Source organism: Anarhichas minor, unplaced genomic scaffold (assembly GCF_050575085.1).
Source record: "Anarhichas minor isolate MPS153535 unplaced genomic scaffold, ASM5057508v1 ptg000027l, whole genome shotgun sequence".
NCBI lineage: Eukaryota > Metazoa > Chordata > Actinopteri > Perciformes > Anarhichadidae > Anarhichas > Anarhichas minor.
This window is the reverse complement of record NW_027466473.1, coordinates 6,526,727-6,540,145: the sequence shown is the minus strand read 5'-3', so window position 1 is coordinate 6,540,145 and position 13,419 is coordinate 6,526,727. Positions and strand designations below refer to the sequence as shown.

Here is a 13,419-nt window from a genome sequence, read left to right as displayed (position 1 = left end):
TAATTACTGCGCAGTAAATTCAATCTGCCTCAAGCCCGTTTCCTCTTAGAGGACTCACTCCCACTGTGGAAAGGGTTAAGCTTTAAGCACGCAGATTTCTATTGAGCTGAGAACATACAAAAGCTACCACTTAAACTGTTGATCAAAAATGTTATGGAACTTTTCAAACTGGCAAAAATCATTGAGTTTAAGAGGTTCCATTTCAACTATTCCATAAGGCTTGGCAGCACTTCACATATGTAGAGGCTAGGCAAAGATATATCCATAATCATCACTATTTAAAGCACCTTTGTACCAGTTAATATTTCTACTGTATACATACTGTCCTATCGTTTTTCATGCGTGTGTAAATTCTGTACTGTTTTTGTAATATTTCATATAATGTGGATGCAGTGTTTACAGATTGTTTGTTACCAAAAAAAGAAAAAGCTGTTTCAGGTCACATTTTTAAACAACTCACCACGCATGACACCACAATCATATCAGTGTCCACGGCCTTGGTGTTCCTCTCCTCAGAGCGAGGCCGCCTGGTGGGTTGCCACTTCTGAGCCAACGTCCGGATCGTCTCATCTGTTTTAATCTCCTCTCCATCGAATCTGAAAATAACACAAAGGCACAACCATTGACTGAGGGGCAGTATGACATATAACTGAAATATGACCTTTACAACGGTTGATCATATGAAGAAAGTCAATTTTAAAGAAAGTCTCTGCTGACCTCTTCTGCACCTCCAGGAAGAAGGAGTCAGTTCTCTTCATCTGCAACTCGTACATGGCTCGCAGGATGGGCAGAGGGGCGTTTAAGGCATCGTGGGTGATCTGCATTGAAAATAAACTTGAGATTAACACACCACTCTAAGTTTCGCTGCACATGTCCTAAACACTATCCCTCGTCACCTGGAAGCAAATCTTGGTCTCCTCATCGAGGCCCTCTAAGGGGTCGGGCTTGCTGACGTCGGTGTCGTCAGCGCAGCAACTGGAGTGGTCAGAGTCGTGCTCCTTGTCCTGCTCTCTTTGGTCTCGCTCTGGGTCATGGGCCATGGAGTGGATCTCCCTCTTGGAGGAGTACAGCATGATGGAGAGGATCTCTAGATCTCGCAGCAACCACAGCTTGCTGAAGCCTGTCCCTTTGCTGCACTTCCTCACCAGCAGCTGGGTCAGTCCCGACTGCCGGATGTCCTCCTGAGCTTGCTCTACTCCGTGTTTCTACCCAAGAGGACACAACAGAAATGAGAACACCACCTCTGGAAGAATCTTATATGATCTAAGATAGTTGTTCCTAGCCAAGAACCACATCGAAGATTCCTAGGTAATGGCAGGTACCTTCAGGGTATTGTAGAGGCCTTTAAGGGCCAAGGAGAGAACCCAGGATGCCTCCACAGCATGAGGAGAGCCATTGTCCTGGCTGGTCTGCAGTAGGTGGCTGATGATTGAGGTGAAATTGCTCAGGTAGCGGCTGAGCAGGGTCTTAGGGGAGGCCTGGCCCTCTGACTGCCCTGGGAGACCGGCTGCACTGGAATCCTGAGACTGGATGAGTTGGTAGTCCTTCACTAGACAGAGGAGAAAGCACACAGAGGGTTAATTTCCTTCCAGGCGCTGGTAAAAGTTTTTCAAGTGAACTGCACCAACCTGTTTTCCTCTTGCGTGTCTTAACATCCACCACTGCGGCGTGGTTCTTTTCTGTGAAGTGTTTGAGCAAAATCATGTTGTGCTGTTCATTGGCGTTGTCGATAAACACCGTCTGGGTGCCCACACACAGCACCTGGCAGAGACAGAGGAGTCACACCTGAGCTTTAGAAAGTCAGGGAGCACGAGTGTAACAACGTTTACAGTGGCACATGTTCTGCCTACCTCAGGGAAGCCCACTAGCACCAGCAGGGTGAAGAGGTTGGTGCGTTTCAATGTCTGCGGCAGCTGCTGAATACAGTGGTCAGTGAAGGCAGCGATCACTGTGCCCCACTCAGGACAAGCATTCAGACTGTGTAAAATATCTGCCACTGTGCACGCCCAATCCAAACCAATACGACTGCCAAACAGAGGAAAAGAAGAGAAAAGAATATTGGCAAAATAACAATAACAGCTGGTGGGTGGCAAATATTTCTTCAATGTTATCAATAGCAAACAAACAGCGGCGCAAACAAATCTTTTAGCTCTCTGGCATAAGATCTCTGTGCGATTAAGGGATATATATGTGTTACTACACATGTATAACACGACTACACAAAGATCAGATCGCTAACTTTAATGTGTGACTTTACGAAGTAAAAACCACACAGTTCCTTCAGCAATTTTGATAATGATAAAAATGAAAATATTTGGACCCACTCTGTAAAAAAGAAATGAAAAGAAATAAACTATTTCATACATTTTTTTACATTTGCTTTTATAGGGTAGGATCATATCTCCATGGCTCTGGATTGGCTAAAATCCTTGTGGGTACTGACAAGTGCAGACTTGTTGTTAGTATAAATATCTGCAGGTTTTTCATGCAGAACATTTCTTATAAACTACAATTCATTTCCGTGGAATCATCAGGCTTCCTTTCTCTTACCTGTCTAAACAGACCGCCCCTAGGCTGAAAAGCAACTGAGTGGTCTTCCAGCCGTGGGTGTCTGAACTGGCTGCGTCTCCCTGTGTTAGCAAGTGATATTTGTCAGCCAGGGCCTCTGTGACGGCAGTGTCAGCCTCCATCGGAGGGATTCGGAGCAGCAGCTGACCCAGTAGTCCCAGGGTGAGGTGGAAGGTCTCGTTCAGAGAGCCTGCATTGGAAATGACCGCCCTGAAAAGCTTGGGCAGGATGGAGTTCAGACTGGGCAGAGACAGGGTGCTGCCCTGAGGACACAAGAAAGACCATGTCAATGTTATCTGTAGGTAAATGCAAAATATGCTGAAGCAATATGTTGAGTCGTGAACATTTCAGGAACAGCAGTGCATGTTGGGTACAAAGTAATGGAGTGTTTTAACTTGACAAAGTGTAGATAGATTTTGGTGTATTTGTTTAACTTGACATATCTGTCCATCTATCATGGCTACAGGCGGATAGCTTAGCATAAAGACTGTAAACAGCTTGCCTGGGTTTGTCCAAAGGTAACAAAAGCATTATGTCTCGTTTGTTTCTGTACAAAATCTGTACTAAAATCAAAGTGTTAAAAATGACACAGATATGAGAGAAATATAGATTTCTTTCATCCAGATCTCAACAACAAAGCAAATAAACGTATTTGTTTAGCGTTACATAGTCTAAACCCTAAAAACTGGTCTTTGGTTTTACATACTGGTTTGGCTGGTGGCAGCATGGCTGCTAGTAGTCCCAGGATCCTCTCTCTAGAGCACTCCGAAAACTCATGCTCCTGAAGGGGAACCTGGGTCAGCCTCTCGTCTGCCTCCTTGACAACGTCAGATGCTGCAGAGTTGACTGTTTCTGGACCGGACTCTGAAGCTGAGAAAGGTACAAAAACAACATATAGGATTAAACCAGAAACTTAAGGGATAGTTACAACCACTAATGAACAGAATCAGAGCTGGTGGAGGTAGTCTCAGTGCTTACGGAGGACTACAGGAGAGAGGGGGTCCTCGCTGGACACAGAAGGCGTTTGGCTGAGGCTGGAGGAGTCCAGGGTGTCTTGGGCAACCAGTTTCTTTTTCTCTTCCTCTGCAGAGCTTGGGGGGGAAGAAACCTCTGAAGGAGCAGGGGGAGGAGAGCCCAGCTCCTTTGCCTTTTTCTCCTTATCTAATTTACTCTAGTGGTGAGAGGATAACAACAATTGAGTAGGTTGACTTATCATTATACATCTATTCTTGCAATATTTATAGATGTGTATGGTACAAAGTTCTACTCTATTCTACTGTTCTACATTCTGCCTCTGTAATGATCCAGTAGCCCAACAGAGATCCTTCAATCTTCATATTATCTTGTAATGTTTTTCACCTTGTCTCTGGGAGAAGACGGGGAGCAGACTGCTGCAGTGCTGCCAGGGAGAGAGGAGGTGTCAGTGGCTGTACTGAGCTCCTGTGAGGACTCTGGAGAGACTGGAAACAGTTCACTGTCGGAAGCTGATTCATTGGACGACAGCAGAGCGAGCAAGGCTGAGGAACGTAGTCCTACGTGGAGATAAAAGGACAAAACATAAGAAATACAGGTAAGAAGAATCGGAGATACCATGAGATACATGGATAAACAATGAAGCAACCCTCTTTTACAACTCTACAAAATACTGCATTGTGGTGATAAAATGAATCATTGAACCCAGGTCGATGAAAGAATGCGTGACAATTGAAGAGATGGAGGAAACGTATCTCTCCCAAGGCCAGCGTTTGTTTAAAGGAACAAATCTCCTATTTGGGAAATACGCATTCTCATTTTCTTGCCAAGTTACATGAGACGATCAATACCACTCTTGCATCTGTACACTAAACATAAAGCTAGAGCTAGCAGGCTATTACCTTAGCTTAGAATAAAGACTTGATGTAGGGGGGAATATGGTAAGCTCTGTCCAAAGATTAAAGGGACAGTCCACCCTCAAAAATACATACCTATAGTGAGCAGTTTCAACCAGGTCTGTGGATTATCTTGAGTAACCGGGTCATGATTTTTGGAGACATTGCTGTTGAGTTTTTCAAATGTATTTCTTTGCCGCTTTATATGTGTTTTTGTTTTTGGGGTGAGGTGTCCCTTTAAAAAAATACATCAACCTCTAAAGCGCTTTTATTAGCACATCATAGTATTTTGTTTGTTTAATCCGCACAAATGAAATGGCCAGTGCAGTGAACTCCAGGAATCATCCCTGCGATCCCTGCTTCTAGTTTTTAGGCTAAGCTAAGCTAACCAGTTGCTGGTTCGGACTTGCCTTTTCCAGTCTGGCCCTTGAGCAAACAATCAGTGATGAGTTGGGAGCAGTGTGTCTGCAGGGATGAGGCCTGGCTCAAGGTGTTGCTGTCCAAAGACTCTCCCTCCATCTGCTTCTGACTGCTCAGCTCTGACGTGTAGAGGGCCAAAGCTGCGAACAGTAGCCAGGAGTAGTTGTGGATGTAGGGCTGGATCAAGCGGTGCCGGTCACTGATCCGTATGGTCACCATGGGGTACACTGTGATCCGATGGGTTGGCAGGTGGCTGGAGATGGGAATGTTAAAAGGTTACTCGGAGGTAAACCACTAAAAGGAAAGTGTGTTTTATCAGCACAAGATGTGTCACCTGTCTGGATACTTCTTTGCATTGTAACAACCAAAGCACAGATCAAAGTCTTCGCAGACGTTGCAGTTGATTCTGCTGCCTACAATGAGCCCCTGGCAGTGGTCACAGGCGTATTCCATGTTAACCATCTCATGGTCATCCTCGTGGCCCTCGGGCTTGGCACCGCCTGGTTAAAACACATTCACACATTCAGGTTTGCTCTGATGCTCTGATCCAGCTTATGATTAGTGACCGTGTATGAGCTCACTGAGGAAGCAGGTCTTGCAGAGGTCCATATCCATGCACTGCAGACATCGGTAGCGGTGCCAAGGTGCCATCCTCTCGCAGCCGTCACAGGAGATCACGACATTGAGCAGGTCACAGTAGCGTGCAATGAACATGTGCATCTGTGGATCAAAGCGGGAACATTATTTACACAGTACAAATACACAGTATTAGTGTCATCATACTTTCCTACCTATGCTTTGAAAGATACATTGAAAACAAATATTGACTTGAATACAGCTTGTTAAACTTAAATCTCACACAGTGTTATAGACGGGCAGGTTTTTGGGATATACTGTAAGAGTAAATAGGTATTACTGTAGCGTACTCAGTCTTAACTGTTAGTGTATCTCTGTGTGTGGGTTTGTCTTGTTAAATAGAGATACACAAAATGTTTATGCGTTTCAAGCGCTTTTGTGTGAATTTACGCTAACAAATGCCACAAAAATGGTGAATATTGCAATAATTACACCTGCTAAACAGCAGCATATCAGCATGCTAATGTTAGCATGTAGCTCAAAGAACTGCCGTGTCTAAGAAGTACAGCTTCTCAGAGCTGTTGCCATGGTTGTAGGAAAGAAAACAGAGCAGAGAAGCATTTGGGGCAGTCAGGTGCACCAAGTGCCATTTGGTCCCCAGAAAGTTCAGATACGAGGCAATTTTCCTTGTTTGCTAATGGTTGGACTGTTTTTATGCACCGTGATGTACCTTTCTCTTGTTCTCCGTGGAGTCCTCTTCATCGATTTTGTCATACCACTTCTCAAACATCCCGTCCATACACTCGTCCATCCATTCCTGGTTCTTCTTGTAGTCAGCGATTTCATCTTCCTCTGTCCATTGACTGAAAATGAATTTAAACAGCAGAAATGATCCATTACCTCTGCAATTTAATTGGCTGGGACGCTGTTTAAAAGGGATAGCTCGGAGTGGGATTGTATGAGGTAAATAGTCAGTGTATTATCTACAGTGGATGGCGTTCAGCACGACCCCAGTTTGGAGAAACAGACAGGAGCGAAACAACGTAATGCTGAGGTCTGAGGCAGCAAAAAAACATATTTTAGACACCTAAAAAAAAATATCTATATCAGTTTAAATATACTTTAGATTTTCACCACTTTACCTTGCCGTCAGACAGCCCTTTGCGACGGGGAACTGAAGCCAATATCTATGCTTTCTTCAAGACCACAAGACAAAATCAGTCATTTTACCTCGCACAACACTGGAGTTGTTAAATCCAACACAAACAAACTAACTGATCGAGGAAGCATTTGTTACCAGCTTCAGTTCTTTGTCAGAAAGGGCTGTCTGACGGTAATGTAAAGAGGGGAAATTGTTCTAAATATAGATTAAACTTAAACTGATATAGATTTTCTTAGGTGGGCCTTTTCTAGTTGTCTAAAATACATTTTTGCTCTCATGCTGGTACTGGCTGCTTCTCCAAACTGGTGTCGTGCCGACCTCCATCTACTATAGGTACACACTGACTACGGATAATCACCTCATACAACCCCACTTAAAAAAAATCCAAACTATCCCTTCATACTGTAAGAGATCTGAAATAGACTCAGGCGCAGTTTGGACTGTTGATTTGTAAAAAGGAAATCATGAAAGCGGTATCTTTTGCTAGAATTAGCATTTGTTATCGATAGGAAAAGCATTTCATTTCCACTGTGCGGGGCCTTGTTTTCTGAAATGAGTCTGATGTTACCTGATGGCAATGTCATGAACACTGATGTTCTCCTGGGACATGCTGAGCAGGAGGTCAGGAAGCTTGATATTCAGGAAGAGGTCAAGGTCATGTACCTCCCAGCTTATGTCTAGAAGGTGCAACAAGCAGGTCTGCACACATGACAGGGCTGGTAGCAGGGCTCTGCAGAGCAGTGAGGAGGGTCAGGTTACACCACTGCACACACACACACACTTGGAATCACACTCATCACTGCTGCAAGCACTTTATAATTTCAGTGAATCAGGTTGTGTGTGAACGTGGTGCTTTGCAAGGATAGAAGCTTACTTCTCATTGAGGCTGGTGAAGCCTTGTGCTGCCGCCACCAGCATGAGCACCAACTGATGGTAGGAGCGCCTCACCTCCTCTCCTAGCTTCTGCCCGCTGTCTGACAACTGAGAGAAATAACTGAAAAAGGAAAAAGACATTTTGAGCGAAATCGTTTTTTTCTCGAAACTTAGTTCCTTGTCAAAATATACCGGATATTCCACAGGATGTGTAACTATCAAAATAGATATTGGTCAATACTGACGAGAACTATACATGTGGCACCTCCAATACGGTCGTCAACACCAGAGGTCAGAGCAATATATCTCAGCATAACTACAATCTCTTTAGTTTAGCATCTAAGAAACAAATCTATACTGTTCTTCCATAATTCCAGACTTTGGGACAACGTTCAAAATCACAAATATGTAACTGAACTGTGCTCGACTCTAGTACTAACATAAAAAAAATGTACTGTTGTCCACATGTGAACTGAAAACATTTTCTACAGAAGCACCTTGTGAAGTCTTTCTGGCATGCCAGCAGCTCTTGTAGGAACAGGATGCAGGGGGCTTGGAAGAGGTGTGGCTTTCCCAGGGAACGTAAACACTGCTGAACCATCTCCAGGACTTTGCACACGCTCAGAGCCTGGGCTTTGCTCAGGGACAGGGTCTGCAGGATGCTACAGGAGGAAGATTTGGATGATTTAACCCTGTATGGTACAATAACCCAAATGAAAAAAAAAGAAGACTTGAGGTCAGTCACCTTGCTGTTGTGAGAGCCTGGTCCTTTATAAAGTTCAGGATGTGTTTGAGTATCGGGTAGCGATCCTTGACAGCGGGGGTCATGCGGGGCTCTTCTATAGATCGACAGGACAGGAGGCGTAGGCGTGCCCGACTGAATGGGGCTTTACGGGGGAAGGCGGAGGGTGAGGCCGGATCCCCTGACTGGGAGGAGAGGCTCTCTGTGGAGCCTCTGTGGCCTTGTCTGCTGTGCCCACAAGAAGATGAGCTTTGTGCTTGAGCACCGGAGGGCTGGCTCTGTTCCGCCCTGGCATCCTCCTCAGACCCTGCAGCCTGTTGTCCCAGGGCGGAGCTGGCCTGGAAGTCTCCTTCCGAGATGGAGCCTGAGCGGAGGAGTGGAGCACTGCTGCCCTCTGCAGCTTTGGAAGGGTCGCTGTCCTGGCACGGAACTCCACAAGGGGTGAATCTGAAGAGCAAGAGGCTCTTCTCAATGCACATCTCAGCTAAACAGAGAGAAACATAACAGGCGTCAGCAAAATAATATTAAAAAGATAACAAAGTTAGTAAAAAAAAAAAAAAGAATAAGGGCGGGACTTGTCTATTTGCAGGAGTTATCACCTAGTGTCTCCATGGAAACCTCATCGTGACCCCCTTCCTTCTCGTCAGGAACATTCATTTTGCTAACTAGGTACCTCTGTTTCATCTCCAACTGAGAAAAACAAGACATCAACATAACAGTTCAATAACATGATGATAAATAAAACTCTAATAAACAAAGACACGAATCATGTCAATAACACTCACCATCCATGTTCTGATGCTGTCTGCCAATGAATACACCTGTAGAAACTCTTCACTGAAACACGACTTGCAGTCCTGATTAACTACTCATGCCAAGACAAAACAGAAAGGAGAAATCAAATTGGACAAGTTAAATGACAAGAAGGCAGAAATACCAGGACAAAACACAGCAAGAAATAAGAAATAAATAGAACAGCTTCGGCTCTGTGACTACTGATTATAGACAAGCATTACCATAGGTCCTCAGGGCATTATTTAGGGCTGCTGTGTGGTACACCATGGCCGCCCAAATGGCATTCACTGCTTGGTCGGTCTTCGGCCCGACGGCAATCTCGTTCCTCACTGGCTGTTTTCTGCAGGACTGCATGAGGGTCTTCATCAGCTTCGTTCTACTGTCTGTCGGTTCCAGGGAAGGGTTCCAACGGGCAAAGTCCTCCAGGAAGCTCATTAACTCATCAAGAGTCCATGTGTTTGTCTACCACACAGAAAAGCAACAGTATGAGAGCACCACCGAGCTGATGAGGTCAATAAGCAGTTAATGAATATAAACCTGAGAATGGAACTTCGTGACTGGATTCAGCAGATTTGACCGTACCTGGTCTGTGGGTGTTTTAGTCTGAGTCTTCTCCCTTGTTTCACATAACCCATGTCGCAGAATGGGTTTCCATAAAGGAGAAGACTGAACATGGGACATTTTCCCCGGTGGAAGGTCCTTAACAGTGCGTATCTCTGGAATAGACAGCAAACATCAGCATTTCAATCTTTCACAGAGGGTCGGAGAAATGCTCCAGTATGTCATTCTGAAATGCTCTGAAATAATTGTTGCAAATCCCTAATTTTCCAACATCTGTTCATGTAAACCTTAAATGTAAAACACAGTACTACATTCTAAATATATTCCAACACAGTCATTCCCAAACTTCGCTCTGGTAAGTCTCACCGTGGGGGGATTTCAAGGCGAGGGTTCTGGAAGCGAGGCGACCCATCAGGCGAGCCACCAGCAGCTGCAGGTCTGACATCCAAGAAATAGTGATATCAGGAAGGCCCAGGGCGGTCACGGTGAACTTGTAACCCCACTCGTTATTACTGCTATCGGAGTGGAAGAGGAACTGGAGTTGAGGACCGGCGTCAAATGTCACCTTCTGGGGGAGCAAAGAGAAGCAGCAGACATGTGTAAAGGAACTGAGTAACAACTGTGCTTCACATGGAGACAACTGAATGGTGTCCCATATCCTACCTTTGGCCACTTCTCACTTCCAACCTTCATGTCGTAACGGACCTTCCCACCTCTAGAATCTGTGAATTCCAGGTAGTCGTATCTGTGAAGATCACGAGCATAGAGGATGGGTTTTTAAAAGAAAAACTAGGGATGAAAAAAAACAATAACATCTGATCATCTCATTTTTCAGATCATTCACCTCTTCTCCGTCTCGCAGCGTTCGTCAAACTCCACCTCAAAGGAGGTAGCGCCGGGGCAGGCGAAGATGCTGGTCTCATGGCGGCTATTCTCGTAGTTGTGAGGGGACTCCATGCTCCACGTCCTCAGCACCACTGGCTGCTGGGGCTGGTGCCAGCTCTCCTGATCCACCTGACAGTGGCATGGCAGGCAATTAATGTGACAGTCAATGGTGGAATGTAACCAAGTACATTTACTCAAGTACAAATTTGAGGCATTTATACTTAACTGCAGCATTTCAATTTTGTGCAAGGTTGTCCACAACATTTCAGAGGCAAATACTGGACATTTTTCTGCACTACATTTTGCAGTTACTGGTTACTTTAAGGATTAAGAATTGATATGCAAAACATATGATGAGTTTATAAAAACGTATGCACTGTTATATACTTTACTACCCAACAGCATTCCACAATGTTGAAATTAGCTCCACTTCTACAAACTACAACAGTTAAATGTGACTTACACATAAGATAATACATAACATAATAATCCAATATTATTTTTAGTAGGTTAACACTATACTTTTGATACTTAAAGTACAGTTTGCTAACAATACTTCGATTATTTTACCTTGGTGACAATTTCAACGCAGGACTTTTACTTATGAGTATATTTATATTACAGTATATTAAGTATTGGATCCAAGTACTTCTACCACCCTCCACACCCCAAATACTGGTTTGCATTTCCACCTCTCCATTCATACAGTGGGATGAGCGACTGTATACATTCTGGTACACTAAGGTCTAATGTCAGACTGGACTGACCTTAGAAAAGATGTCTCCAGTATCACTGGACAGGCTTTTGAGTAGCTCCACCAGAGAGGAGAAGCTCTTCAGCAGCACACTGTGAGGGATGTCCAGAGAGCACAGCTCCAGGAGTAAAATCATCTGCCAGGACCACAACAGATGTTACATTCACTCAGCACGGTCAACTTTACAACTGTGCAGGAAGGCAGTTCTAAATCCTGAGATAAGAGTGCATTACCAGTTGTCTGAAGACCGTGGCAAGGATGGAGCTGCCTAGTTTGTCAGTGATTTCAGCACCAGTGTACCTGCCCAGCAGGGAACCAAGGACACCTTTGATACTTCCCAGGAACTGATCCACATCTATTGAAACAAAGCATTTAGTCACTCTGACAGCATTTCCTCTTGTGCTCAGTGTTCGTACTGAACCACTTTACAACTTCTTTCATCTGCTGGGCCACCACATCTGACTGATCAGCGGCAGCCTGTGTGCTCAAACAAACACGCAATCTAACCCTGAAGATGGGAAGCTGTAATGTCACACATCTCGCAGCGTCTCACATTTTAGTAGGATGTTTCTGGCCAGTTCCATAGCGATGGTGGTGGAGGCTCCCCCTTTGAGCTGTAGGTAGCACCAGGAGATCAGGCTACCCTGCAGAGCCCAGAACAAGGACAGCAACACTGTCCTGCTGGCTCCACTGTTCTCATCCACCATCATCACCTCACACTGAGAGACGGGAGACAGTTGATCAGAGAGGAAAATTAGAAAAGGTACACGGAGAGACAGAGAGGGCTGTTGATAGATGGTAATAACGTAATGAAACAGTTGAGACATTGTGAATGCGACAGAGGCCTCACCTCTCTCGTTGCCACCAGTAGCAACGTCTCCATAACTGACAGTATGGGGCTGATGTCAAAGTCTGAGGGAGCACCTTTAGGTGGGAGCAGCAGAAGGCCACTTGGATCCTGGTCACTGCACAGAAAGAAAATAAAGTGCTGATCCACCGTGATCTGGACGTGTACAGGTATATGACAGCGTGCTTGTAGATCTCCGGTGTCCTTACCTGAAGTAATTACAGAGCGATTCAAACGTCACCTTCACCGACTCTGGCTGATCCTGTTCGGTAATATTTTTCTGCAAAAGGCATATTACACCATCATTATCACATAATCATTATCATGTTATTACTATTTTTCAAGAACTCACCATCATGTGGAAGAGTTTGTCCCGCCTGACGCGTTTGTCAGGGAAGAAAACCGCTGCTCCATTAAGAATGCACTTGACTGCTTCCTTGTGCAAAGCTCTCTCCACTAACGTCTCTCCTTCTGGACCATCCACAACTGAAACACAGACATCCCACGCATCACGACGAGTCACCACTGTCCATGGAGGAAGTGAATCATTTAAAGTCACTACGAGGAGTTTTTAACTGGTTATGAAACAGTCTCAATTTAACACGGATGCCTCCATGTGACCCACGTAAGCAAACGAGACCATCAGCGACAAGATTGACTATATCGATGTAGTTTTTTCTCAATGCCCAAGAGGACCAAGAGTCAACCTTTGTCAGCCAATCAACAGATGGAAAAAATTGAGAGATTTGAAAGGACTCAAAATGAATACTGAATTTGCCCTCTTCATACGTCTATTTCCTCATAAGATAAGAGAATAACTTCAATTGTTTTGCTGTGCTACCATTGCTGTGCATCCTGCAAACAGCTGGGCTTAAGAAGCACATTCAATATCTGTTGCATCCTTCTTTCACACGCTTCCAAAACAGCTCAAGACCGTCACAACATGAGCCACTGGTGCTCATAGAAACATTACCGCTATTGTCCACAAGAACCGCCAAAATTAGCACTAAATGAAAGTTCCTTGTAGTTGCTTTATCCATTTGTGACCATTCCACCAAACACCTTTCACTACTCCCATTTGTATGAAAGCCGGCAGGTTCTTACCGAGGCAAAGGTGAGTGTGGAGTTCGCAGACGGCCCGAACGGATTCAGACGGAGGCTCTGCACTGCTGGACGTGGACGGACAAGCCGCTGCTGTGGCTCCTTCATCTGGCCCTCTGCTCTCCTCTGGGCCCCGGGGATCCAGCGGGTTGGGCAGCATGGGAAAACAGTTTTGCATCAGTTGGAGCAGCAGGACTCTGCTCTTCAACACCTCCTCTCCCTCACTGTGACAAAGACAAAGGCTCTATTACAGGTGAGACCCTCATA

At 45.0% G+C, this 13,419-nt stretch overlaps 1 protein-coding gene across 1 annotated transcript in view; it reads right to left on the bottom strand.

Annotated features, from left to right (window-relative positions):
- zzef1 (zinc finger, ZZ-type with EF hand domain 1) overlaps positions 1-13,419 on the bottom strand; it is a 29,569-nt gene that overhangs the window by 9,864 nt on the left and 6,286 nt on the right. Inside the window, exons 15-46 of the mRNA XM_076101585.1 lie at positions 13,156-13,376; positions 12,404-12,537; positions 12,261-12,331; positions 12,055-12,169; positions 11,758-11,923; positions 11,438-11,559; positions 11,218-11,340; positions 10,410-10,579; positions 10,229-10,310; positions 9,932-10,133; positions 9,587-9,720; positions 9,226-9,466; positions 8,995-9,074; positions 8,809-8,899; positions 8,213-8,693; positions 7,965-8,129; positions 7,469-7,588; positions 7,163-7,324; positions 6,163-6,295; positions 5,438-5,576; positions 5,191-5,356; positions 4,847-5,109; positions 3,928-4,100; positions 3,547-3,739; positions 3,275-3,438; positions 2,551-2,831; positions 1,851-2,025; positions 1,629-1,761; positions 1,323-1,549; positions 897-1,205; positions 718-818; positions 461-596 (exon numbers count right to left, since the gene is read on the bottom strand). Coding sequence (XP_075957700.1) covers positions 461-596; positions 718-818; positions 897-1,205; positions 1,323-1,549; positions 1,629-1,761; positions 1,851-2,025; positions 2,551-2,831; positions 3,275-3,438; positions 3,547-3,739; positions 3,928-4,100; positions 4,847-5,109; positions 5,191-5,356; positions 5,438-5,576; positions 6,163-6,295; positions 7,163-7,324; positions 7,469-7,588; positions 7,965-8,129; positions 8,213-8,693; positions 8,809-8,899; positions 8,995-9,074; positions 9,226-9,466; positions 9,587-9,720; positions 9,932-10,133; positions 10,229-10,310; positions 10,410-10,579; positions 11,218-11,340; positions 11,438-11,559; positions 11,758-11,923; positions 12,055-12,169; positions 12,261-12,331; positions 12,404-12,537; positions 13,156-13,376 — 5,473 coding nt within the window. The remainder of the gene's footprint in view (positions 1-460; positions 597-717; positions 819-896; positions 1,206-1,322; positions 1,550-1,628; positions 1,762-1,850; positions 2,026-2,550; positions 2,832-3,274; positions 3,439-3,546; positions 3,740-3,927; positions 4,101-4,846; positions 5,110-5,190; positions 5,357-5,437; positions 5,577-6,162; positions 6,296-7,162; positions 7,325-7,468; positions 7,589-7,964; positions 8,130-8,212; positions 8,694-8,808; positions 8,900-8,994; positions 9,075-9,225; positions 9,467-9,586; positions 9,721-9,931; positions 10,134-10,228; positions 10,311-10,409; positions 10,580-11,217; positions 11,341-11,437; positions 11,560-11,757; positions 11,924-12,054; positions 12,170-12,260; positions 12,332-12,403; positions 12,538-13,155; positions 13,377-13,419) is intronic.